The following is a 27275-nucleotide window of genomic DNA, read 5'->3' as shown; positions in this document are numbered from 1 at the left end:
TCTTTCACACAACAAAGACTTTAAACATCAAGGACTGAATTATGACTGGAATCATTTCATCATAACTTATAATCTCCTCAAGGCTGCAGTGGGCTGCAGCTCTTTTCACTCTCGAGATAATATGTGTCAAAATTACTGATTTCTCTGATTGGTAATCACAATTCTGGAGGCTGCCCCCCCCCCCCTGTATGTAATTACAGCCATCATGGGCCATCAACCTAAAGTTCAATTCTGCAGACATTAAAGTGCCAATCATATTTTCAAACACAATATTTTAGTGCAGAACATATTTTGTTAGATTTGATACTATGTATGTACAGAACATTTTCAGTTGACAATGTTCTACATTCTGTATTAAAATCCAGACTATCCTGACCTGCAGAAGAAGACAGAAGATCACAGCAATAAATGGTCAATAATTCACCATTTAGATTGTAAATCTGCATACTTGGATGCCATAAACCGTCATTTAAACACCTCAGGCTCAAATTAACTACAGTCCTTAACGCGGTCATGAGGACGACAGACAATATTATTATATTTATTTAGCCTTACGTGCTTTTCCTCAGCTGTCAATCACAGCCGCTCCGGCCACGCCCACCCCGGAAATGCTGGAGGGTTGACACGTGACCGTCTCTGTGTGGCGGAGCTGCGGACTCATGAGTATTTTTTTTAAAACATTACTGACGGCTGCTAAAACTCAGTCTGTGGATGCTCCCGGACGCTCAGAGGAAAAACGGTCCCTTACGCCCAATGCTGCTGCCCCACGGTAATGTTAATTCTCTACTTTTTACATCAAAATGCACAGTTGCGGATTTAATTGTTTGGGTTTTTTTTTTAATTATTGAGAGGGTTTTTCCTCTTCGAAGCGCTGCAGCCTGCTCTTATGCTGCCTTCAGCTGTTGTTTTCCTTGTTTCTGCCTCGTTTTAGTTATTGTTAATCTGTCCGTTAATCGGGGCGGTTTTTAGAAACTCGCTATACGCGTTGTGCAACATTTCACTCGCACCACTTTTGAAGCGCGTTAGAACTTTATTTTCACTTTTCACTGTGGGGAAAAGCTGCAAATCAGTATTATCGCACTTAAAACACCACCAATCCCTGACAGGAGTTGCAGCACAGGCGCGATTATTCGCTTTTTAAAAATATTTATTTTAGGGGAAAATAAAAAGTCATCCAGTTTTGCGCTGAAGAAGAAATGTGCAATCGTGAATTAAACCAGCATATAAAAAAACCTTTCAGACGTTAAATGTGACCTCAGATGTGTGTGAAATCGATGTGTCTGCATGGTGAACCACAGCTTTGGGTGTAAACCTGCGGCTTCGTGGAGCGTAAACACCAGAGCAGGTCCGCGTTGAGGCCAAAGTTGACCATCAACATGTGGGCCCATTCTTCCGAAGACGTGCAAGACTTTCCCGGGAAAATTCTGACACTGCGTATTCCTGGACCATAAAACATGTTGTAACAGTCGCTGTTGTCGAAGCTGGACTTTGAAGTGATCGGTTGTGAAATTGCTCATCGAGAGATTCTAATAGAATCTTCTTACATCTTAATCTGTGGGTAGGTGCAACCAGGGCATCGTGGCAGGGAATCCTGCTATATTTTGAATTCTAACTTTAAGATAATAACCAACTTTGAAATATTAATGAAAACTTTATTTACATTGATGCGTTCCTGAGTCCAGATGTTTAATATTAGATAGATAGATAGATAGATAGATAGATAGATAGATAGATAGATAGATAGATAGATAGATCACATCTGCACACCCTGTGTGTGACTGAATATGCAGATGTGTGTGCGTGTGTGACAGTATTAATGTTAAATCTGGAGAAACGGCTCCATATGGAAGTGGGGAAAATACACGATGTGCAACACTTTAAACAAATGGAAGCCATCAACACGTTCCCACCACGCAACACACCTGGAGGCCAGCTGAAGCACGCAGACAGCAGGCCAGACAAAACAGTCTGCAAGAGAGAGCTCCGCCTGCTGATTCTTTGTTGAATACTCCGTCTGTGGCTCCGCAAACCTGGAGGAAAACATCGCTTCTGTATCGACGTCGCGCTCGATAGATGAAATGTGATTTCCTGCCTCCTTTGTCTTTGTTCTTGAGAGCTGGTTTTATTAAAAGTGTGACAATCCAGAAGCTTATTTAAGTTTGCAGCTGTAGCATTGACCCCCCTCGTTGGTCGGAACAGACCTGGTCTTGTTTGGTCTAGACCGGCGAATATTTGTATCTTTTAAGTGAAATGTTTTTTTTTTGTATTTTTTGAATTCCCTCTTCGGCATAGAGGCAGCAATTGGAAATTCTTGGGATTTCAGTTAATCACAAATGATGTATTGCTTATAAGATATGTGCGCAAATGGGTTTTAAGCGGCTCTTTAGAACTCTTGTGCAACAGTCTCTGGCGAATCCATTGCTCAATCATGTGACGCAAGTTAATTTCACTTTAACTTCTTCACCGCTCAGTCAAAGCAGGAAGCTAAATTCGTCGCTTGGGGGGGGGTCTTTTCTCTGCTGAGACTCCTTTAAGGTAGCTACTAGAAGAGTGTTTTATGCTATCACTGGAACAGGCTGCTGCCGGGCTCAAAACTCCAGGGTGACAATAATACTGTCCTTTATTAGTCCTGCAGATGGGAAAAATCAGGGTTCCAGCCACAAATGGACAGTTCTAACATTAAAAAAGTGTAAGACTAATAAAGTAAGCTATGAGATATTCAGTATATAAAAAGGTTTCAGTGATGACTTCATTGTGAAGAGGATTTTCTGTCACTTTGGTGCAAAGGGAAGCTGAAGAAACTAGCGGTGGGACAGAGAGAGTCTGGATGACAACTTTACTGCACTTTCCCCAAATCTCCAAGACTTTTGGCAGTAGCTTTGGAGAGGGGTAAAAAACCCTGATGCCTTTGTTTGAATTTGATCTTTCACTCTTTGGTCTCATTGTACACAAACAGACATGTATCTCGCTAACCTAAAGTCTTAAAGAGTGGCACAACATGTCATTTGTGCTGTTTACCGAGTCGTGGGAAAATATCGGATCTCAGCAAGTCAACGCAGAGAGGCTGTGTTCGGGCTCTCAGCTGACAGTGATTTGTGAGGTCGCTGGAGGAGCAAATCTTTATTTATAGGTTGTTTGTGCAGATTTATCGCAATGAGTTGTATTAATAACCAGCTAATGAGGATTCTGCCTGCAAAACCTACAGTTGGGCTCTGTCACAGTTTCACTTCTGTGTCCTCTCTAGAAATCAATCCAGCCAGAAGGACATTATTTTTGTAAACCACGAGCAAGAAAAGTTGGTAACAAAAGACTCTGGAAGATGTTAAATATTATAGAAGGTTTTCTTTGCAGGTCCTGGAGAATAACTCTGTCCGTTGCCCAGTGTATGTTTCTGGTTTTAGAGCAACACGTTGCCATGGAGCAACATCTCTTTCAGGGAAGGCCTGGCGTCCTTCAGCAGGATTAAAAATCTGGCCAGTCTGCAGCAGAAATCTGCCAGTTATGATCAAAATCAGTGCGTCTCAAAGACAATTCTGGCAACTTTTCCTTTTTTCAGACACAGAGACGTTTTGGAACAGAAGAACGGGCTGTATGTGACACACTAGCCACTGGGGTCGTCTTTCATACCACAGTTTAGGACTAAATCACATACGGAATTAAAAACTGCTACAGATCATGTGCGTCCTCTCTGGGTAAACACAGACAGACTAAAATTCTCTTAGTTACTGGCCTCATTTATCCATCATACGCAAATATAGGATACAAAAAAGTCTTATTTTTTCCTTTCCGACTTGAAGTGTGACTCTGTCCGCCTGTTACAGTCAACCTCCCCCTTTTTCTCCTCTTTAATCTAATTAATGTGTTTGTTCAGTTCACTTTTATTGTCATCGCATAGCAAGGATTTCCAGCTTCTCATCATCACTTAGCACAAACTGGCGCTGGGAAAGTTTGTTTGTGGACATCTTGTGATGCCAACTGATACTAATGAGGTCTTTCACTATGTCACGGGGTTGCCGGGATACAAATAAATAAGAACATGTGTGAGCACAGACGAGTCCCTTTTATCAATCTCGAGCTTTTCGGTCCCTTCCTCCACTGTGACATAACAATTATTGATTCCTCCCAACAAAATTTTCAGCCTTGGTCGTTAGAAACGACCTGTGGAGTAAGTTTTATTTTCAACTCGAGCGAAGGCCAGGCTCAGTAAAAATAGATCATTCTTTTTCACCTTTCTTCATTAGCCTTATTGTTGTGCAACTTAATAAAAGCAAGCAACTTGGACATTGGCCAAGGGGCCAGAAAAGCAGTCCAAGCGGACAAGAGGAAGATTCAAAGCTGTAAAAGAGGATGCAGAGCCCTTAATGGGCAGCTATACAGAAGCTCTCAGCCTCAACTGATGTGATTTAAGTCCCTGTGTCGATCCTTATGGTCGCCCAATGAGTTCATGGCTGCGAATCGTTCTTCCAGATTCAGCTCTTATAAGCCCTTGTGCCCCAGGCGTCCAATAATAAACCTGTTTCTGCCCCCTTTGTTCTTTGCTGGGACCGTGTCCAACCTTCAAACACGTCCCCAAACTTCCCCAAGTGTTGGAGAGCTTGGCAGTTGGGAAAGACATCCTTGTTTGTGGACATGTTGTGGATGTCATGCTAATGGGCACTAATTGAGTCTATTAATGGCACTGTAATGTTTAGAAATGAACTCGGTGGCACGACCCTGTGGCGCACAGTCACGCTTAACCAGCAGGACAGTGCAAACTGCCCCTGCGCCCTACCCCGTATTACCAATATCATGTTAAATTACCACCACCCGCCAGCATTTTCTTTTGCAATTAAAAACTCATCGTAAAATGAATTTCAATTGATCTATTCAAATCATATTAGTAGAATTTACATATCTGTGTGCCTCCAAATATGATCTAATGGACTCTGACAGTTACTGCGATAACCTTTGATATTGCCTTTTTCTCACTGATGCTACGCTTATGTGCTGATTCTGAGAAGAAGAAATATCAGCAAAGGGAGATTTAGGTGCTGCCCTTGGAGATGACAAACACACCTGAACCCTTCAATAAGGAAGCTTAAAGGCAGTCATGTGTTTGTGTGTGAAGTGCTGCTCGTCATGCATGTAAAGTGTCATTCCAGACTCCAACATGGATCTGTTGCTGCAAACTATTTCCCGTATGTCTCCTTCTGTTTGCTTGATACTGATGGTAATTAGCATTTCAAGTGATATAAATGAATTTTAGTGTTTTGGGCCACAACACCCCCACAACAACTAGGTGGTTTTTTTTAGGTCTTTTTTTCAAACTGAACTTTAAAGTTGCTCACCCTTTTACAGTCTGTTCTGTCCTGACAGTCTCAAAGTCATCATGCTACTTTTCTTGTCTTCTGTGTAATCCAACCAGATCGCTGCTGCTTTTACTGAACTGAGATTGAGTAATGATGGAGCGAGAGCTGCACAATGGGTGCGGCTGCAAAAAGGCCAAAAATGTCTTATTCTGCAGAGCATGTTTCGCGTGTGAAGCGGAGTCCTGAGCGATGAAATAACACTGTTGCGGCTGATCATCCGATCTTTGACGAAGATAATCAAGTTGTTATTTTTTTCCCGTCTGCATTAAAGAATCGTGCAGCCAGAGTAAAAGTGAAAAAATGTGTGTAAATCATTCAGTGAACTTGGAACCTACCAGTGGAAAGATGCAACTTCCTGCTTTTATTTGAAACAAAATAGTTGGCCTTTTGTTACCCGGGTAATGACGAAGGGCTGCCGATTATCTGTTGACGTTGACAGAGTGGAAAAATATGGACTCAAGAAAACAAAGAAAATCACTAATATAGACACAGAATACTTATTTTGAGTTTTGTCACCAGGGCAATGGTTATAAACTAGGGAAATGGGCTAAAACACAATATAACGTTTTTTTTAAAGCAAGCCTAAAAGTTTTCATTTAAGCGTAATAAGTTGAATTTTAATCAACTGCTTATGCGGGCTCAGCTTTGGTTTAAAGAAAGGCAACAGGCTTGTAGCGTGTTGCTTTCCACAAACAATTTCTTCTGCAGCGCCTCTGTAGCCTTCAGTTAGCGCGGAGCATTAGGCTGTCGAGGATTATCAGCGTGGGTTTTATCTCATCACATGCCGTTCGTCTTCTCGCCAGAGGTCAGAACGGGGCCAGAGGGAGAGGTTGTTGTGTGACGCTGCGCTACGCCGACTGAAGCTGTGCCGCCGGCTCCGTATCAAGACAAACGAGCCCCACTTGCTGTCGTACCGCCAGCGGTTGATTGATGTGAGGTCCTGCGGTTACAGTCGGCCTTGTTCACTTGCAGACAGGAACAAGCAGCAGGGTGTATTGTGTTACTGCAGGTCTTTCACGCCTGGCTGTTGCTGCCCAATGCTCTTCAACCCTCCGCTCACCCACTCGTCCTTTCACACCTCGTGTGTCCTTGGCTGAACCGGGACGAGTCGGGAAGTACCACACTCTTTGGTCTCTTCATTTTTGGCACCCAGTAGCGCCACGCTGACAAAGATCCTTTGTCCCTGTGCACGTGAGGTTGGATCTTCAGTCGTGGATGCAGTGTGCACAGCTCCTCTGGCGTATTCCCCACCTCCCACCCACATCTGCCTCTTCACACTGGCGCACGTCCTCATCTGCATGCGCGCTCAACAATCACACCTCCATCTCCAAAAAAAAGGGTCTGTAGGTTTTTGAAAACAAAAAAGGAAAAACCAGCAACATGTCAATCAACAACATGCAGCTATTCCCGCTAATTTCACTCACCAGCTGAATAATTCATAGTCAATTAGAGCTGAGAGGCCGGAGCCGTCCTACGGCACAAGTGCATTTTCAGTGATTCATTTATTGAGCTAAGCAAGGGATCTCTAAATTGTTGTTTACTGCTCACTACCCAACTGCATGTTATTTTTATGCCATCGTAATTACTCCCGGCAGTTCTCGGAGTGCTGCGGAAGTGAAGTCCATTAAGGGGTCCTGAGAGCCGTTCTCCCGCCATACGCCACGGAGCGTTTCCAGCTCCGAACTCGGCTGCACGGGAACAACCAATCTCACCCGGTCTCAGGTGTCGAGAAATGAGACGCTTCAAGTGACGCAGGTGGGACGTTATGAAGCGCATTAAAAATGGAACTGCGCCGTCACACAAGGGTTTGTTTTTTAGTGTGATCCCCGAAGAGCGCTATAAACGGAGGAATAAGTGGAATCATATGGAATAAATATTAAAAACCACACAAGCACATCTGACGGCTGACCTGGGCTGCAAATTATAGCTTTGCGGTGTCAGAAAAGGAGCAGACATGGTTTTCCTGAGCTTTTTTTTCCCCGAGTGTGGCATGGAGAGAAAGTGGGAGGACCGGCCGACCGGCAAGCTGTAAAAGCACAGTTGGGATTCTTTTGAGACACATTTGCTTCAGCAGAAATGCACGTCAGACCCTGAGGGGATCACAGGTGCCCTCTGCTCGACACGGCGACGCCTCTCGCGTCAGCGAATCATCCGCTTTGAGACACCTGATCCGCGACATGCGGTCTGCACTGTCACATGGTGCTTTAGTGGCGTTTGGAGATTTAACGTTTCTGCTAACTGAAGATCTGCAACTTGGCGTTCTTCAAGGGCCTCAACTGCAGCTTTCGTTGGCGTGGATATTGTTTGGTGGGACAAGATGGCGTTTATACATCGGCTTTGACAGCAGTGACACACATATGGGGAAACACATATATACATAGAGCTTGTGCATCCTGATTTTTTTCCATCGTTACTTTTGTGCAAAGCAAATAACCTCTAGGTTTTTATGTCACTCTTACCAGTTAGTTCCTCTTGTAGCCGCAGCTACTTTAGGAACTGTTCTCCTTTCTAATGCATGTTGGGTCACGACTGATAAATAATTCTGCACAATAAAGAGCAAATCATGAATGATAGAGTTGTCGCACAGATGCCCTTGAACAATTGAACTCGCACAATTGTGTGTGCAATTATGCAGAAGGCACCAGGGGCTCAGATATAATGTGAATATGAGACTGAGGTTAAGGGGAAGATGAACCCTGTCAAACCTGTGCTGCTTCTGATGTGCACGTTCCCACAAATGTCACATTTCCTCAGCAGCAACAGCCCTGATTGGACCTTGTTCTTTCATTTCCTCCTACCTGGCCGGCTTTGACTGAGATTCATGCGTGCATGTGTCTGCAAATACTGGCCTTTGTGGGACACTTCGTTCACCTTCAAACATCTGCAGATCTGTGGAAAAACATGTCCAGTTTATGAGCGCCTCTCTGGAAATTCAGCACTCGTATGTAAACACCACTTATTTATTTATTTATTTTAAAATCTGCATTCGTCCCTCAGAGCCTGCCTGTTTGGTGGAGTGAACCCCAGCCTAAGCTAACCCCAGCCACAGCTCTGAGGCCTCCACCTGTGGCGCAGCGCGATGAAGGCTTAAGGAACAACTCCTCTCTGTGCAGCGTTTGGCCCGGCGCCTCCACCTGGCAGCATCGGCGTGGCTGCAGAGCACATGGTGGTCAGCGAGCAGCCGCCGAGGTGCACTGACGCTGCTCACCTCTAACAAGACTGCCCTCCAACAGAAGCCACAGAGATGAGCTCTCACAGTCTCTCAGGTGAGATATGAACCCTGTTTGTTGCCATCGTGGCGTCGATTGATCAAAAAATCGCCATGTTGTGATCACATTATGAATATTGGTTGACTGGGGCAGGATTTTCCCCCTGAGAACTATTGGAACGTTCTTAAGTGGGAAAAACAGATTGTGCTGTTGTGGTTTATAAATCCAAACCTTTGACGTTTTCACCTTTCGCTCTGACCTCATTGAGATCGAATGTGAAAGGTTTTTAAGTCATCCTCCACCTGCTCTCTGTCACTGCCTTTGATTCATCTGAGCGAAACTTTCCCCATTTGTTGTTTATATTTTTGGAGTTTTGCATGAAATTTCATATTCTTGCGTGAGTCAGGCTGTGGATTGACCTCTGACCTGTGCAATATTGATGGATGTACCGATGCATCTGAATGCTTGTGGCATGGCAGAGCCTTACACACGGAACCCTCCTCTAATCTTCACAATGTTGTCTAGCTTGGTTCTGAACAGTCCAACATTTCCCAAAGGAGAATATACAACTTTTCAAGTATTTGCCTTTTTATTATGGTTAAAGTTGCTGTCTGAGTTTCCCTTTGTTAGAAATAAAATATTTCAAAATCTGGTTTGGATGGACAACAACAGAAATTAATGTAATTCCACTTCTGGGATCGTTTCCCGAGATTCCCTACAGATGTGTAACATCAAATGTTGGTCTGAGGTTGTGGCTTAGGCGTTTAGACATATTTTATTATCAGTGACAAGGGGAGCGGTCATGATAAATACTGTATTCTTTTTTTCATAGAAACCAACATCTCAGCACCTCCTACAGGGCCACTGGTGCTGATTTAGAACCATTTTTAACCAGTTGGAAACTTGAATGACTTTTTGGGGGCTTTCAAAAGTGAACTTGGAATCATAAACCTGTGGAATGCCATTTAATATCCTTCAGATGGAAGATTTTTGTCCACATTAGGGAAGAACTGTTCACTCCTCAGCTCCACCCTCAGGTAGCAGTTAATGTTCCGCTTGTCGTCTGCTCTCCTGCAGAATCACTCAGCTCTTTTCCATTAATGACACATCATCATTTTCCCATTCTCATAGCAACACAGCGCAGCTCTGAAGGGGCCTTTGTCTGACTTAAACTTGGGTGGCACAGGCTGGCATGTTGACATGCTATTTGGCATTTTGGAGCAGGTTTTACAGCTTTGGAGGAGAAACTAGAACACACACAGATGGACTCTTTTCCCAGTAAGACCCCCCCCCCTACCCCAACACTTTGCCTCCCCGGGGCATTAATCGTTGCAGGTCCTGGCTCGGGGGGGATCTTGCGTCAATAAATCGTCATGGAGAGGGACTGCTCTGCCTGGAATATAAACACAGAGAGGGACGTCTGCTTTCTTTAGCTTTTAAACCTTTGGTGGATTCTTCTACTGCTACAGCTAATGGTAGTAACAGTAATGAAAATAATAAATTTGTCATTAAAAAAGCTGAATGTCAACAGTAAAATGTGCCAAAAAGGTCTGACGGCACACGCAGGAAACAGCCTAGCCAAAGAGAATAACATCAATTTTATTGGGGAATTAAAAGTAGAGGCATCAGATCATATTTAGACCTTAAAACCGGGTCAGGAAAAAGTTTTAAGGGGAAATGAAGAAGCCTGAAGGAGATCCACAGATGACGGATCGCTGTCCCTGGGATGGACAGACATGCAATAGATTCCACATACTCAGAGAGCATCAACATTGGCAATAGATCTATATTCAGTATAATTAGAGATATAGGAGTTGGTGTAGAATCTGTCCATGGATGAATTTATAACTGCTAACAGAAAAGAAGTCCATGAGCCCAGGTGGATCTTCAGATGTCCTCATATGGAGCTCTGGGCCGCTGAAAACCTCAGAATGTGATGGAGCATTTCCAAAGTCAGCAAGACTAGGGGGAAAACAAAATGGGCCCGGGCAGTAAAATGCACATGTACGTGACATGAATATATAGATAATTTAAGGGTGGAGGGTGCACTAGGCCTATAGCAGTGGAACTGAAAGCATTTTCCTGCTCACCTTAATTATAAACCTTATCAAAAAGGAAGCTTTTAACACTGACAATACGTCTGCTTCCTGGATCCAGACTGGGAGCTCTTTCTAAAGAACAGGCGCCTGATAAGTGAAGACTCTGCCCCTATACTACTTTTGGAAAGCCTGGGAATTACAAGTAAGCCTGCATTTTGAGAGCGCAGCACTCAGGTCGGAAGATAAGGACTTCTAATTTTGTTAAAATAAGAGGGTACAAGACCATGAACAGCCTTGTACTTTATTTGAGGCGGAAGATTTTACAGGGAGCCAATGTAGAGAAGCCAATACTGGACTAATGTGATCTCTTTTCTTGGTTCTAGTCAGCGTCCGAGCAGCAGCATTCTGGACCAGCTGTAGAGTCGCTAATGACTTACTCGCACAGCCCAAGAGGTGAATTACTGTAATCCAGCCTGGAAGAAATAAGTGCATGGCCTAATCTTTCTGCATCACTTTGGGACATTTTACTGTTGACTTTAGCAATGTTGCGCAATTGCTAAAAGGTGGACCCTGAATTGCGCTTAATGTGGGTGTTCAGAGACAGATCCTGATGGAATAAAACACCGAAGTTCTTCTTCTACGTTGGTACTGGGGTCATGTTTATGCCACCCAGAAAGACTACATCATGATAACAGTTTTGTCTAAGTTCAACTGAAGCAAGTTTCTGGTCCTGGTCCAGTGATCCATTGATGATATAATCCTAATTGTATGTTGTCAGCATAACAACAGGCGTTTATTGATTATTGACATTTATCTGATTATATTACAAAGAGGGAGTGTGTATAAAATGAACAGAATTGGACTGAGCACTGAACCTTGTGGAACTCCATGATAGACTTTAGTAAGAGCAGATGATTCACTATTAACATCTGACAGGTCTAAACCAGTTTAAGGGCAGACCCTTTAATGCCAAGTAATCTTTCCATTCAGAATGAATGGAACAGAATGTGATGGTCAACTGTGTCAAAAGCAGCAGTCAAAAAAAGAGGTCAGCCCTTTATCTGATGCTGTAAGACAGTCTTTAGTGACTTTAGTGCTGGTTCCATACTAAGATGAGCTCTAAATCCTCAAAAAAACGACACATAATTGGCTGGCAAATACTTTTGCTAGGATTTAAAACAAAAAAGGAAGCTTAAAGATTGGCCTGTAGTTAGCTGTCAGACCCACCTTAAAAAACCAAAATGATTATACTGTATCTAACATAAATGTCCTAATAAAAGGATAGCTCTCCCTTAGCAGTGTAGTTGGGATGGGGTCTAAGAGACAGGCTGTTGGTATGGATGAGGAGAGTTCTGAAAGGCTAATCAGAGTAAGACTGTCCTGGGAATTGTCTGGTCTGAGCTGTTTGGCTTCACTTTTGGTTGGATTTGTAAGTAGCCAGTAGCTGCATTTGGAGTCTGCAGCAGTAACTCTGGTGCCGGTGACTCCTGCACAGGAGCACCTGTTCATCCAAGGCATAAGGACTGCTCTGGGATCCTCGGACACGTAGGAAGCCTCATTTCACTTCCCCTGTTACAGGGATGAAGGCCTGACCGTTCGAGCCACAGCTGCTTTCACCCACCCTCAATGAGAGGAAGAATAAATGGAATTCTCGTCAACAATTTGGTGTGTGGGGAGTCGGATTCGTCCATCTGTCCTCTAATTCGGCACTGCGGTGCTGAGGAAAGGGCAGGGCAGCGATGGGAAGGTTTTTAAAGTAAACACTAGAGTTTGAAGCCTAGTGGAAGAAGAAGCCTTCTGGATAGAAGGCGAAACGTCTTCGAGAAGAAACCCAGTCCAGTTGACAGAGAAAACTACCTTGGATACAATGACCTGGATGATTGAGAATCTACACAGACACTAGAGTTTTACGTCTTCAGTTTTCTGAGTCTGTTACAGACCTCCGATCCACGGCAGATGGCTGTGAATTATTCATGTCAGGATTTTGGGATGAATGTAACCATGTGTATTTATTCCCATGTCTTGGAAATCCAGTCAATTGTAGGAGAATATGACTGCGATGGACTCTAAATGAAGACGATTGAGCAAAACAACCGACCACTGAAAGGATGAATTCCGCTGAATAGGCTGTTTCAGGTGTTTATTTGTGGTTTCTCAGAATATATAACATGCTAAGCTGAATCTCTAATGACGTTAGACAAGCATAGATGAGAATAGATCATCTGGGCTGTTACCCTTAAAAGACAGCATAGCTATAATTTATGTTTAATTCCTTTTTTAAAACTCAAATTCTTGGAAACTGACCCATTTAAAGCCTAAATACTCTATTTACGAGTCGTCATGTACCATATATGGTTGTCTTGCTTGCTTTAAGTAGAAATGTGTATTGGGTAAACTGATATAATTTCTGCCTGAGAAATACGAGGGATTTTTTTTAATTCTCCCACTTTGCCCTTTTCCTAGAATCACTTACAGTAATTTTAATCAGAAAGAGTAAAAAGGACTCACAGTGGGAGCTATCAAAAGCCTGCAGTGGTGGATTAGAAGAGAGCGCCCAGTGTCTGGGCCAGGCCACTGGAAAGCAAAGCCTAATCTTCAAAAAGGGAGCTTAACCCCTGCTGGCCCACGTGGATGATTCCTCGTTTAGAGGCCATTGTCACATGGAAAAGGCTGATGTGGTTGAGTTTGATCATTTGGAAAGTTGTGCGAAGGTGACGTAAAGTCTAAAAGAAAGACGCAAATGATGGCGGATTTTTTTTCTTTCCTCCAAGAAGTTTCAGAGAACTTGTTTCGTCGCCACGGCTAGCTCAGTTGTCCCGATCCGTTCGAGCCCTGCAGAGGTGTGATTGTTCTGTCCGACTGTGCAGAGCTTCAGTCCAGTGGAAAGATGGATGGGAAATGCAGCTGAAGCCGCCTAAACTGGAGGACAATGGGAGCCGCTGTGCGGAAATTAGATTACTGTCTTCCTCTCCATCATTTTCCAGACTATTCCGTTTAATAAAAGTGCTGGATGAAAGGAGCCCCCTTGGACAAATTTATTAAGCAGTCAAATCTTTGCTTCTGCTGAACAGGAACTTCAGCTTTGAATTAGCTTTTGTGCTCACGTTTTGGGGCCCTCGTTATCCTATGAACCAGGAATTCACAATGTTCTCTCTCTTCATTAATTAATTGGTTAATGTCTGATTAGTTGGCTTTGGAATGAGGACACAGTGAAGTTCTAAACTTCTGTGGGCCTTCTTTTAGAGCCCGAAGCCACCACCAAATGAAGGCATATATTAAAATTTTATCAACCTGACATATTTATATTTAGGGTATAAACAACTCTTTCGTTTGAACACTGATATTACGTAAGGACACCACTACGTAACACTCACAATAACCCAGATGTCCGGTCGGTAACAGATATGGAGATTAAGAACATGTAAGACCTTCAAGATTAACCCATAAGTATCCACATCTGCTGCAAAGCTCGGAGATGAAGATAAATGGAAGTGGTCACATCGACCGGCTCATTGTCTCTGAGCTCTTCTGTAGTAGGACAGGCAATCTCTGCTCTGCTGTGTTTTCCATCTGGCTGTGGGGGTGCAATCTGCTGGGCAGGTTCAACAGGGGACAAGAGAGAAGGCGGGTAGGTCAGGTGGGTCTCTGAGGATGTACATAATCCTCCTGCTTTTATGAACAAAACAAAATCAAAAGTTCCCAGCAGTTACACAATCCCCGCTAGTCGGGGCTCGGTTCAGCGTTGGGTCTCCCAGGACAGAGTGAACTTTTCCAGGCACTAATCTTAGGATAAGCTCGTCTCCGCTGCCAGTGTTGTCGTCAACGAAAAGTGCATAAAGTATCTCAGGCTTGGATGTACCCACTGTGGTCCTGCGGTGGTTTAAAGGGCTTTAAAGAGTGGCTTTAAAATCAGGAAACCCTCAGGACCTGTGCGAGGATGTAGCTCCCTTCTCCACCGACATTCCCAGGAACATTATCACGGCATTCCCAAAAGCTCGAGGTTTATCACTTCCTCTTCCTCTCACATGAGCTGCAGAGAAAGAATCCTCTTTATTCTGCTGCCATCTTACCTGTAAAGCTGCGTTTGCATCCTGGTTGAGCAATCGGTCCACAAAGTCTGCAAATGAAACGCATGAAAATGTGCACGCGCGTTCCATGTCGGTCCTTTGGGTTTACAGTCACGACTCATTTGTATCTCTGCAGGCTGTGATTTTATCTCTCGAGCCTGTAAATAAGTGTCGCATCATCAAAGGTTGAGACTTTAATTGAATTCCCGCGAGACAATAAGAAACAGCGGAAACTAATGAAGTGAATTCCTCTGTTGGAGTTTAGCTGCGCTAACAGGAAGTGCACAAATGCGGAGCCTGGCCTCGCTTTGAACTGCGACAACTGGAGATTAATTTGCGAGAGCAGGAATCAATCTGCCGACGCCTGACAAACATCCACGGGATCAACAAATGACTTCCTCCTTTATTAACTCCTGCACACATAAATCTTTTTCTGGCACGTGCAGAAGCAGGCAACACGTTCTGCCTTTATTCTTTCATCGTCCTCTCAAATGGCAAAAAAAGTCATTGAATTATAGAACACATTATATTGAAGTGTAATTGATTTTAATTATATCGTCCACAAAGGGAACTGCATTGCTTCGTGCAGAACACGAGCCATTGCTGTCAAACGTGCTAATAAGAACCTCTTTATTGCTGTTCCAGTTTAAGTGTGCCATCTACACCTTCCAGTATTCAAAGTAAAAAAAATCCAGCGTTTTGCCTTTGACTCTATTGGTCAATAATTATTTAGGTTTCTGATAATGTCTTAGTTTAATCCACCAGACCTACCAAGGAAATTCTGTGCCATTCACTTGTCCTTGTGCAATTTAGCTAGCTGCTGCTAAAACATCGTAATTAGAGGGAATTGAACTGTTAATACTATTATCAAGTGTACATGGTGATTAAAAATGGCGGCCTGGCTAAACCTCCTGTCATACTGAATGTCGACTTCCAGATTTTAGCTCTACAAGTGCGCAAGAAAAAGTGAGAATCCGGCATCATTCCAAGTTAATTCTGTCCTATATGGAGTTTTGTCCCACAGCACCATAACAGCACTGGGAATGGCTGTGCAAGTTTTCCAGGTTTGTGACTCTGATTCAGCGGGGGTCGTTAAAATGAACATATTACACTGCTCACTCAGAGACTTGTGCTCAGCAAGGCGTTTGAACTCCTGCTGTTCTACCGGTGCAGCTCAGCCGCCAATGGTGGACTCCCGCGGTTGTACTTGGCAGCATTTAATGTGTGAATCTGTGAAATGTGGAGTTCTATTTTTTACATTTTCCCAAAGTAATCCTGGCGGTAAATTGTAATTGAATGTTTGGCCCATTTCAGAGACCTAAAAACAAGCCCCCCCGAAAAAAACAAAACAAAACAAAAAACAACAAGCGAGGGGCTTCAGAGATGAGGTATGAGAAACGTCCTTTTGCTGCAAGTTTTGGTGCCCTTCTTTCTTTTCAGTCAACTGCTTGCTTTCATTCCACACAAGATCAGAGAGTCCAGCAGCTCTGGCCATCAGTCATCCCGCACCAGACGAGGCTCGTCGTGCACTCGCATTTGTAATCTAAAAGACTTCGCCGCCATTTGCATAACATAGCAAACTCATTACTTCAGCTTTCAGTAGCAGAAGCCTATTAGATGAATGAAAGGCCAAGCGTGAACTGCAGATTTACTGTAGAAATGGACTGCTGGGAGCATGCTGGCAATGCACGCTTGAAAGTTCTGCATACTGCTGTGTAGCTTCCCTGAATGCCACCACTAAAGTTAAGGCACAAATGTTTATGGAGTCTTATCTCAGAACTGTAATCTTTTTTAGCCCACTGTATGTTTAGAGAAGGTGCTCTTTTACATGTAAACTTTACCTTTAAAGGCAACCCAATCCATTCATCTCATGAACTCGAGTCTGTACAAGTGTTTTAGCGGGCGAAAAGTGTTTAATTTGTGTTTAATCTCATCATGTCGACGATAACTTCAGACGCTCCGAAAAGCTGCTTCTGCTCTGTTCTCCAGCCTCGGCATTGATTATCTAACACTGAACTTTTGGTTACGTTCACGTTCTAACGCTGTCAGCCCGACTCTGATTCCGTCTTTTGTGTCAGGCTCACCGTCATTGTGGCCCGATTGCACTCTAATGAGCATTCGTGCAATGGAAGCCGCACGGCGGCCGTTTCATGGAAAGGCAATGGAAGATGCTGACACATCGTGTAACACGCAAAGGCTGCTCCCCTCGTGGGAATGTTTATTTGCCACGACAAAGATGCACTGTGAAAGGGAAGTGTGGACCGAAGGCACAGCGGGTGCAAAAGCAACACTCGGAGCTGGAGGTCACTCTAGTGGTCTATTTTAAGATAATGCCTCAAAAAGACCAGTTTATTTCATTTTAAGGCCCCGATCACTTTTACCGTTTTACCTTCTCTGTAAAGCATAATAAAAGAACCCAAACCATACATGTTTAACACATGTTCCCATGCTATTAATCCTATGAATTCTATCTGGAAATAAAGATATCACGCATTGAATGTCTCGCGTAAACATTTGGCATGGCCGTAATTAAACCTGATGAGCGTTTTTCTTTAGATTTAATGATTTGGATGTTTTACATACATTTTATTCCTCCCCATTTGATCAGAAAGTCCTTAAATTGATTATTATAACAGTGGACTTGACATAATTACATTTTAACGGTACCGTGGTTTCTTGTCTGTCATTTTTGAAAGCTGCACCGACGTGTTGGCGTGAGCGGGCAGAGAAACGAATCTATTTATAGACACTATTAATAGACCCCCATTGTCCTTCCCCCAGTGTTTTCCTCTCTCACAAAGTTATTCACACATTCATTTAAAGAACAGAGGACATTTTGTTTCAAGCACCGATCGAATGGGGCCTGACCCTCCCCCCCCCCCTTCTTTTTTTTTGTCTGCAGCAGATACAGCCTCATGCCAAACCACAAGTAAACACAACACGCTGGAGCACAAACACAGAAGTGACACCTGCTGCAGCGCTCCCAACGCAACGCTTCCGTTATATTCCAAACTTTAAGTGGATATTCCATGTTGCATGGGAGGTAGTCAGTGTTCCTCCCCCTGCGCGTTGATGCTACGGTGTCGTTCTAACATCCAGAGAGGATCACCGCCAGCTACATTAGTCAGAGAAGTAAAAAGCTGTAATAAGGTTGACCGTCCTCTAGGAGATTACAGCGGGTAAATGATCCAAACATCCTGACCTTAGTGTCCATAATGTGCTTTTAATACACTGTGGTGATCCGAGTTTAAATCCGGTTGTTTATTGTTGATGCAAGTAACTGTGTTTTATCATGAACTGGTAAGATAAATGTGTTTTAATGGGAACAACGTCACTTCAAAGGATTGATTGCATTTAGGTTGTTTGCAGACGTTTCTTTGATTATTGACCTTAGTGGCACCTTCTTGTCAGCGGGTTTATTTTTCACTACACGGAGCTTTTCAATTCACCTTGAACTCATTACTTCAGCCTTTAGAGTAGCTGAAATTGGCATATATGTTCCAATATTCTGATCTTTTAAATACACAGAAGTAATAACTGACTGTAGTCATTTTACTTGCAACTCTAACTGCTCAGGATCGAAGCAAAGTGCTGGTTTGTTCGACTCTGGATGGAATATTCATCACAGTCTTCGCAAAAAATGACTACATTAATATTATATGTGATTAAGGGATACATGTGTTTCAACTGCATGTACCCAGTCCATATATGCGTTAATGTGATTAAAAAAAAGTTGCTTTTCAGCAGGAAGTAAAAATAAACACCGCATAAAATTGAATCGATGTTTCCATCCTGCAGATGGAGTCTACTCATTTTGTCAGCAGCCTTTATCTCCACAGGGGTCAAACACAGGTCCCTGTTGCTAAGTGCTCTTTTGTCAGCGCCACCACAATAAACAAGGAGGCCATGCTGGCTCTGCTCGGGCGTTCTTATTCTGCCTCAAAACAAGCGTGACTCGGTTAATTGTAATGAGCGGTGGGGGAACGGGTGTATGGGCCGAGCCAATCACAGAGGATGATTGACTGTGTTTGTGCCCCAGCGTGCGCTTGTTAGTGTCTGACGACACACGCCTCTTTTAGGACATACGCATTCAGTCATTTTTAATTCCTCCATTTTATGTGAAAAGCAAAACTGTCATGACTGATGCCTTAAAACGAGGCAGTCAAAGGCTGCAGCCCGCTTAGTCATGCTGTTATTAGTGTGACAGTCCTCCACAGGGATTTATTCTGCCTTCATTCAGTCACTGCATCATTAGTGTGACTCACATCCTGGCATTTCATTGTGTGTCATCTCACTGTCATCTCTGCTACTTAAAATCTGAAGAAATGAGGCTTTAACTGGAGCTCAGGCTTTCATAACTCTGCTACGTGAAAAAAATCTTTCCGAACGCGGCACGCTCTCTGCTTTAATTCCCCTGATAGAGGGAATCTTTATTTCCACAAATTCGAATTCATTTTTAAAATGACTTTGCCCTCCGTGCTCAAATATTGTTGAAATCGTTGAAAATTGCTGCAAATATGGGAATACGTTTTAGCTCCAAATTGACTTGCGTCGCGGTTCTGGATTATACTCTCTCAGGATTTAGTTCAGTCCAGCAGTGCAGGGAATATAAAGTCTGGAAGCAATTTGAACAAGCTTTTTCAACATTACACTGACAAAACCGTTTATATATTATATATTTGCCATTATATATTTGTCAGTGTGGCATTGCTCTGTTCACGTTTAGCATTTATTCATTTGTCGTTAGCGGATTGGAAAGATGTAAAATAGTCTTCATGTTTTATTTACACTACCTCTAAATGTGCTTAAGAAAATCTTGTTCCCCTCCCCCATATCTCCACATATGCTCCAGTCAAACGATTTATGTCTAATTACGGGTTATAAGTGCCGCACTTCCTCTGACAGGCTCCATATTAGAATCCAAATCTTTATAATTAAGCCATCGCTGCGCATGAAAGTAATGGCAGTGCTGAGCCCCGTCAGAGACCCTTGCCTCGACGCCGCGGCCTCCCTCGCCGCCGCCTTCCCAAACATCCCGGCTGTTCAAGGAAACAGGAGCTCGCTAATGGAGGGGAGGGAAGAGGTCGCCCTTGAATGTTGCGAGGGCAGAAAAAAAGCAGCAACAAAGGGAAAGAGAAGCTAAAACCTTGTGATCAACATATAAGCCTTTATGATTTAGTTTTATCACCATTTTTTTGCTTTCTAAGGCAGAAAAACTGATAAATACAGGTAGAGCTCTTAGCCCAGCTGCCTAAATATGCGGCAAATGTTCATGTAATACTTGTGTTTAGGGCTAGAGGAGTTTTCCACGAGGTGATCTCGAATTTTACCTCGCGCTTGTGTGAAACTTGGCCGTCCTTCAGCCCGCTGGCCGACTGATCTCGGGGAGTTTTGGGAGTGGATTAGCGTTGCTGAAGGAGCTTGTTGACATCAGATGGCATGGGAACCATGAATCCACACACAAGGCTCAAGGAAGGAGCCCGAGCAAACCTGCAGCGGGCACGTAGAGAGGGAGAAAAACAAATAAACTAAACCCAGCAAGTATCTGCACAGTTGGCACGTTCCCACAGACATGAGGGAGAGAAACACAGGGCAGATACAAGAACGTTCCAGAAAACGTCTCCTTGTTGGTTCTTCTCTTGTTCATCATAATGGAATGATCACAAAGGATATAAACTTGGCTTTAACATAGACTGTATCATTTTAAATGTAATCTCCAGGTGAGGGAACAGAAATGTTTTTTTCAGGTGTGCAGGTCCAGTAAATCCGACTTTAATGCAAACAGAGCAGCTCAAGAGAAGCGGACCACAGCGCCGAGCACGTGACAACAGATAATAATTATGATCATCACAACGACGCGTAATCCACTCAGCATCAGATTGCTCGGTAATCCCCCGGTAAACTCCGGCTGAAATCGGAGCGAGTCAGTATTATTGCAGATAATCCTCCGGTCTGTTTTATGCCATGTTCGTGTAAATCACAGGCAGACACCACTTCGCCTCCAAACCGATTACCTCCCAGCTATTGTCTCAGTTTCAGCGGCCGCGCGGATCTCGGCACACGACAACGTACGCTATCGCATCAGGAGCCCAGGTCGGCTTATTTATGCCGTGCTGGCTAATGCCATCAGAGTGACGTGATCGGTGGGATTTGAGGACCTGCTTTTGCCTCACGTGGACATGATTTCCACGAGGCACTGCTTTCATTAAAATGAAGACTTTTCTTTGTTCACACCAGCTTGATTTCCCATTTTGATTCACCAGGTTTTAGCGAGATGTGTCACATAACCTTTATGACTCATTGAGATTGTTCTCGGTTGTCCGGCAGGCCTTCCCAGAGCGCACTGATTGTCTGATTAGAAATGTAATCTGTAAGTACAGTCCAACTGTGCCTCTTGTCAGGAGAGGTGTGTAATTGAGACTTCCGTGATTTTTGAGACTGAGATAAATTCAACGGTGCGGTGGTTGGCAGGAATGGTGGAGGTTCAGGTGTGTTCAGTTTTGTTTTTCATGTTCTTACCGAGGTTCTCGTTTTAAAAATATCCCTCCCTGTGTAAATAAATTGAGCTCCTCTATCCAATTACTAAGTAGTTGACAGTAAAAACAACATTCCTTTAACACCAAACGTGCTCAGCTGAGATTTTCACTGCTGAGAGGATGTTTCTTTGCATGACAGCGGCCTCGTGTAAATGCTGAAATGATCCCAAACATTTTGGCAGACAAACACTCACACGGCTGTCCAGTCCAGTTCAGGACACATCTGTTGGGATCTTTCAGAGTTTTGTCTTACTTTAATGCACCATCCTAAACCAGTAAGACCCCTGAGCTCTCCTGAGGTGGTAATTACACGTGTACACACACCTAGTGCAGAATTACAGAACCAAATACTTGAACCGAGGTTTCCACGCTCATCCCCGCTTGCTTTTAAAACAAGCAAAAGAACCCTCACCTCCCTTTTTTCCCCTGTAAACCTCTCCTAGCACCCAAGTCCGGGAGCTTTGCCAAAAGCAGCCTAACGCTAAACATTCACAGCAGCGCAGTAGAGAAAGCAAACTCTGGGAAGGTACAAGATTGACGTCAGAGTGAGCCACATGTGAGAAATTCCTTCCTAATTATTGGGAATGCACTGGCTCATTGTATAAAAATGCTCCGGTTCATATTCCTCATTTCAAAGGTGGGACTTTGTTTCGTAGTTCACACTCATCATGTCCTTTTCTCCTTCAGCGGTTTCACTTTCTCCTCCTCTGCTTCCTTCCTTTTCCACTCCAACTCACAAAAGACTGTTATATCAGTTAAAATTGCCAGCTAACACCTACACTGACTCGTGCAGGATTTCTTTCTCAGAGTACAGCCAGGCTTGGATTCTGGAGTGGTTTTGCTGACACGCTGTCCTTGCCGCAGCTCTATTCCTCTCTGTCCGTGCACTTCCTGACTGGGTCACCTGGTCATTTTTAAACTGTTCCCCACTTGCTGCCTATAACCCGTATTTGTGCAGCTGTGAAACGTCGCTCGTGGGTTCTGGGTGTGCAGTCGGGGCATGGAGAAGCGATTATGGTTTCATCGGCACTGGTTTACGCACAGGTGCACATCTAGAATTCTTGATTGTGAACAGTCAGTCAGTGTTGGGTGCGCTTGCCCGAATCAAGTCAAAATCTTGAAACAAAACGTTGACAAAATGTATTTAGAGGCACTCTATGACACAAGACTGACACGGCAAAACATCGGTTTAACCGTCCGAGCCGCAGCAGAGAAGATGCTGAAGACGGAACGGTCGTGACGAGGCGCGTGCGGTGAAAATGGAGACGTCTTGTTTTACAAAGGCTTCCGTATCAGCTCATGAAGCCTTTTCTTCCTCTCTTTGGGTGAGTTCTGTTAGCCGGATAAAGCGATGGAAGTAACAGATGAAAAGGCAGATTTTGGATGCCGAAACAAAGTTGGCAGAAATGAGAAGGTGGGGGGACATCAGCTGCAGAAGCGTGGCAGGATTAGCAGCCATCTTTGTACACGCAGAGAGACGTGCTGCTTCAAAGACTCATAAGAAAAACGGGGATCTGTCAGTTATGCAGTGGAATATTCCTGTAGTGTGGTTATGAGGGACTGTGGTTGTATAGAATGTGCCATAATATTCAGATTGGATGGGAGTATTTGGGGATTTGGTGCATGTTGTTGGTTTTCAGAAAGTGCGCCGTTTGGAAGATTTATTGGTGTTCTGAAGTGAAACTGTGTGGAAAGCAAGAGAAGAATGTTGCATTGTTTGCTTGACTTACGTCATGTATGATTTATATCCATCCATAAAGAGTCATGCAGAGATGTTTTCATGTAAGTCATGAAAATGACAAAGAATTTGGCAACAGATGGAAACTGCATGGAAACATTTAATGTCCAGGCTTGGAAAAATCAAGTTATTGTTTAAACAAAAAGAAAAAAAGTTGTATTTTACAGGTAAAGCTTCACCTTCTTGGTGCCCCAAACTAATGATCTGAGCAAAACAACCGAATGACAGAAATACTGAGACGATTACCTTGTAAATTCACACCGAACCGCAGCGGCGTTTGAAGCTGCAGCTGAAGCCGCTCTGCTCTCTCATCTTACATGAACGCACATGTTGAGACTCACACCCATATTTCCAGGCAAGGCCACACGCGGTAACAGGAATTGCTGTGTAAAACAACTGTAGAGCAAAAAAGGTGTAATTAAGGCAGGCTGCTGGCGACTGTGTAAGGTTACGGTTTCATAGCCAATCATCTGTAAACAGCAACGGCAACAGAGAAAATGGGAAGAACCCTTGATGACAAACCTACAAATAACCGTTGATTCCCTACAAAAATTACCTAATTTTTGCACAGCTGGACATTATCCGTCATTTGGATGTTGTTATGGTCCCAGCTAAGGTCACGCTTTGCCCGAGCAAATGCATATTACAGTGTTTGTGACCTCTCGTGCAACACAGGTGATGCACACATGTGTGACGCTCCTGGAAACAGAAGGACCCTTCTCTTCACCCAGTGACCCCTCCACTCTACAGATGTCTCTGTTGTTGCACACATTCAGCCCTTTCAGCAGAGACTTACCACACACACACACACACACACACACGCACACATACACACACACACACGCACACACGTGCACACACACACACACGCACACACACACTCAGAGCTTCCCAGCGGACCCTGTGTTGGCGTGCCTGCTGCCAGACCACATGGCCTCTATCTGAGCAGTTATTCCTGTGTGAGGCTCATTGTCAGATAATAAATGGATGGGCTGGACCAGTTGGCCTTCAGTCAATCGTACGATTAATTCTCACGTGTGGGAAAATATGTTATTGCCAATTTCAGATGCTGATCTGCTGAAATTAAGATCCTGTTTTCAAATGTATTTGTCTTTTCAAATGTTTATTTAACTCTTTTAACATAATAAACTGCTGGTTATTCTTTGTCTAGTCATGTGATAATGGAATCCTAACACTTTGGTTAAGAAAATCTAATTTGCAATGAAATTTGTGCATTATAAAAAACCCCACTTATCCTTGGGCAAACTGAGCTGTTTCCAGATTTAAACCAGCCATAGGTTTCTGCACACAGACCTTAAAAGTCCATATGTCAAACAAGTTTAATGCTGTGGTTCGTCTTGTAGGTTTAAAATGCCAAAGGAAGTGCTGAGTGGTAGGTAAACATGGCCTCAACACCAAGAAGTGGTTTTTAGGGAGGCCACTGAGAAGTTAAACATGGTCCCAAGTCCTGCACACAAATGTTTTTCTGTTTACTGGGAATTCACAACATTTGTCGCTGTTCTGTTCATCTTCCAACCCTGCAGCCACTTAATTACTTAATTTACGATCCTTAAATCCAAGATAAAACTTCAGAGAATTCCTAATTTCAGTCATAATTAATTTACTTTAATTAGTAATGTTGGCATTGATATGCACCACGCTTGTAAGCACTTCATACACAGGCGAGCAGTTTTAGCGGGAAGGAAATGGGTTTTTACCGGGGTTAACGCTTGCTGGAGATATTTGGCAGCGACTGTGGCTGCTTGACTTGCTACTATTTACAAGGCAGCATGACACATTTTATAGCCTGGCACCTACCAGCGTTCAAGGGCATTGGGAATCACAAAGATCACATCAGAGAAGCCTCCGTCAGGCCTCGGGAGGATTGTATATGTAACGCAAATAGCTTAGCTTTATTATGTGAGCGCAGTATCGTTTCTCAGAGGTGAAGGTTGACATGGGGCCAGTTTTGGCATGTCGTCTTTAGTCGTCTTACATAAAATTGTATCGAACCCTGCAGAAGTGTCTCGGGTTGGCCTGAACTTGTGTGCATGTCTGCCTCTCAGCAGGTTATGGGTTGGTTTGCTGTTGCGCTGACAGGTTGGCCTGGCTGGCGCACGCTGTAGCTGGCTCCGATCGTGGTCGGAGCAGAAGGGCAGTTTTGGTGGCGCCTCAACACACAGAATGGCATAGTTGGCAAAGTGAGGGGTGGGAGAGTTCTACGGCTCAGAATACACCAGACTGAGGTGTGGCGGACCAGACGGGTTGCTGTGGCTGGCAAAAATGTCACGGTGATTAGAAATCAGCTGGAGACGGAGGCCGCCGCCGCAGCTTTGGCCTGCGGTAGCTGGAGAAATGAGTCACGGTGATGCGTGGAGGCGCAGTTTTATGAATGTTCACGAGCACTCTTTGTTTCTTCTGACATCATGGAAGGGGTCTCCTCACCGCGGAACACCGGGTGTGCACGCACTGAAGCAGGCACTCCCGCTTCCTGCCAGCCTCCCAGCCAACTCGCTTTCTCGCCAGACGTCAGCGTCTTGGCGTTCCGTCTCTTCCTTTTCCATGTGGCGATCACGTATGTCTGTTCACAAGGAAGTCTGTCGACACATTTTATAAACGGGACAGAACACATGTAAAAAGAGTCAAAGTCCCGCCTGGCACACACGTGCATTTTTACACTCGGTGTATTTTTATTGGCCATGACCTCTGTGTATTCCTGCATGTGGGGGGAGGCGTTTGGCGGATCAACTCTTTTTTAATATCTACAGTGTCCAGTTGCGTCCGTTAATAACTCTCACATCATCTCTGCACAGGTACTCTGCAGAGAACGTGCACCAAAACGGCGCGCGGGGCAAAACGAGCTGTTTAAATGCCCTGTTGTGGTTGTGTCATCTGGATAATCCGTTGTTTCAGTTCGTTTCTATACCGGTCAAAGAGTTTGAGTTCCAGTTTTTCATGTGCGCCGCTGGTGTTAATAATAGCAACATCGGATTACACAAACACTTTCTTGCCTGTACAAGTGTCTCTATTTGTTGTGGTTTCCATGGAGATTTTCTCTCATCGGCCTGTTCAGGCAGATAGGACTTGGCCTGTTTCCTCCGCAGGTGTCAGAGGTCAAGTTCTGCTCTTTCTGAATCTGCCTCTTTTCCATCAGGTTCCCATCAACTCTGAGTTAAATCTGTGTTTATCCATTCAGCTTATTTGTACACACTCAGTCCGAGTCATGCCGGAGCTTTGGGGTCTTTTGAGGGAGCAGGGAAATAGAATCTCTACATTTTAGTATTCAGTGTAAAAGACACTTTCGGCTCTTTCTCTGTATGTGTGATGGAGTGTCTGATTACTTGGCATGTCTCTCCACAGCCCAACTCTGGTTTTGTCTTTCTGCCATCTGCTCCTGTCATCCTACACACTAACTGAGCTCAAATCCTGCTATTTTATCACAGTCTGCAGACATTGATGGTAAATGTCTGGTTGTTCCGTGTCGATTCGGGCTTGGTCGTCAACCGTTTGTGTTAAAGCAGGGTGTTATTTGCCCAGAATAACATGAGTGAATGTGCGTTCGTGTGTAGGCTATGTTGTGAATATATAATTCAGCCCCACCCTCCATCATGTATTAATCATGGAGCAGTCTGCTAAGGCTGAAAATAGCGCCTAGCAACCCAGAAAAACAAAACCCATAGTAGCTGTGAGTATGTCATGCGCGGCTGCTCGTCCATGTGTGACACAGCACATTGGCTCTTCACGTTTTTCCTCATTCTGTCAGCCTCCTGATGGCCACGCGGGGTTCTCATACTTGAGAAGACCGTGGATCTCAGAAAAGGTTTATTTTCCAATCGAGCGCCCATCGTTTGAGTTAAGCATGGCGTCAGTGCTGGAAGCCGCAAAGTACAGGCAATTTAATAAGGCATCATCACAAAAGTGGCAGTAATAGCTGGATTACCTAGCCCAATGTCCTCAACGGCTTCATTCTTTAGAAAATGATATACGGCTAAGTAACTGTTTGCAGGTGGATGCAGAACTAGGGTGACATCATTGTGTTGAGAATGGAAGGACTCAGCAGAGGATGTTGACTAAAGGTCAAAGGGCAGGAGGATGAGCATGAAAAAAAAGAGCCAGCAACTGTCTGCAGTCTGGAAATCTCCCCACGGGATCAGAGATCATGTTACTGCACACATCTGCTTCACACTTTCCTTCGGCCCGCCCACTCCGACGAAGCTTCGCCTTTTCTACATCCTGGTTAAAGAGCCAGTGCCTCACAGGCGACACTACTGTCACCACACTGTTTATTCAACGGCGCTTTGGGAAATCTCAGTGGCTGGTTGATACCATCAGATTAAA

The 27275-nt window shown here is 44.1% G+C and overlaps 1 protein-coding gene and 1 long non-coding RNA gene across 6 annotated transcripts in view; both read left to right on the top strand.

Annotated features, from left to right (window-relative positions):
* The first annotated feature begins 605 nt into the window (after window positions 1-605).
* Window positions 606-27275, top strand: part of hdac4 (histone deacetylase 4) — a 79879-nt gene continuing 53209 nt past the window's right edge. For all 5 annotated transcript variants that reach the window (XM_011611939.2, XM_029829811.1, XM_011611936.2 and 2 more), the window contains exons 1-2: window positions 606-769; window positions 8346-8614. In XM_011611939.2, coding sequence (XP_011610241.1) covers window positions 8593-8614 — 22 coding nt within the window. In that variant the 5' untranslated portion in view covers window positions 606-769; window positions 8346-8592. The remainder of the gene's footprint in view (window positions 770-8345; window positions 8615-27275) is intronic.
* Window positions 8643-11236, top strand: LOC105417548 (uncharacterized). Its single transcript, XR_965159.2, has 2 exons — window positions 8643-10798; window positions 10980-11236. It is a non-coding gene; the product is annotated as an uncharacterized lncRNA (long non-coding RNA).

Source organism: Takifugu rubripes, chromosome 1, assembly GCF_901000725.2.
Source record: "Takifugu rubripes chromosome 1, fTakRub1.2, whole genome shotgun sequence".
In the NCBI taxonomy this organism is placed as follows: domain Eukaryota; kingdom Metazoa; phylum Chordata; class Actinopteri; order Tetraodontiformes; family Tetraodontidae; genus Takifugu; species Takifugu rubripes.
The sequence above is the reverse complement of the archived record's forward strand: the minus strand, read 5'-3'. Positions and strand labels throughout refer to the sequence as shown.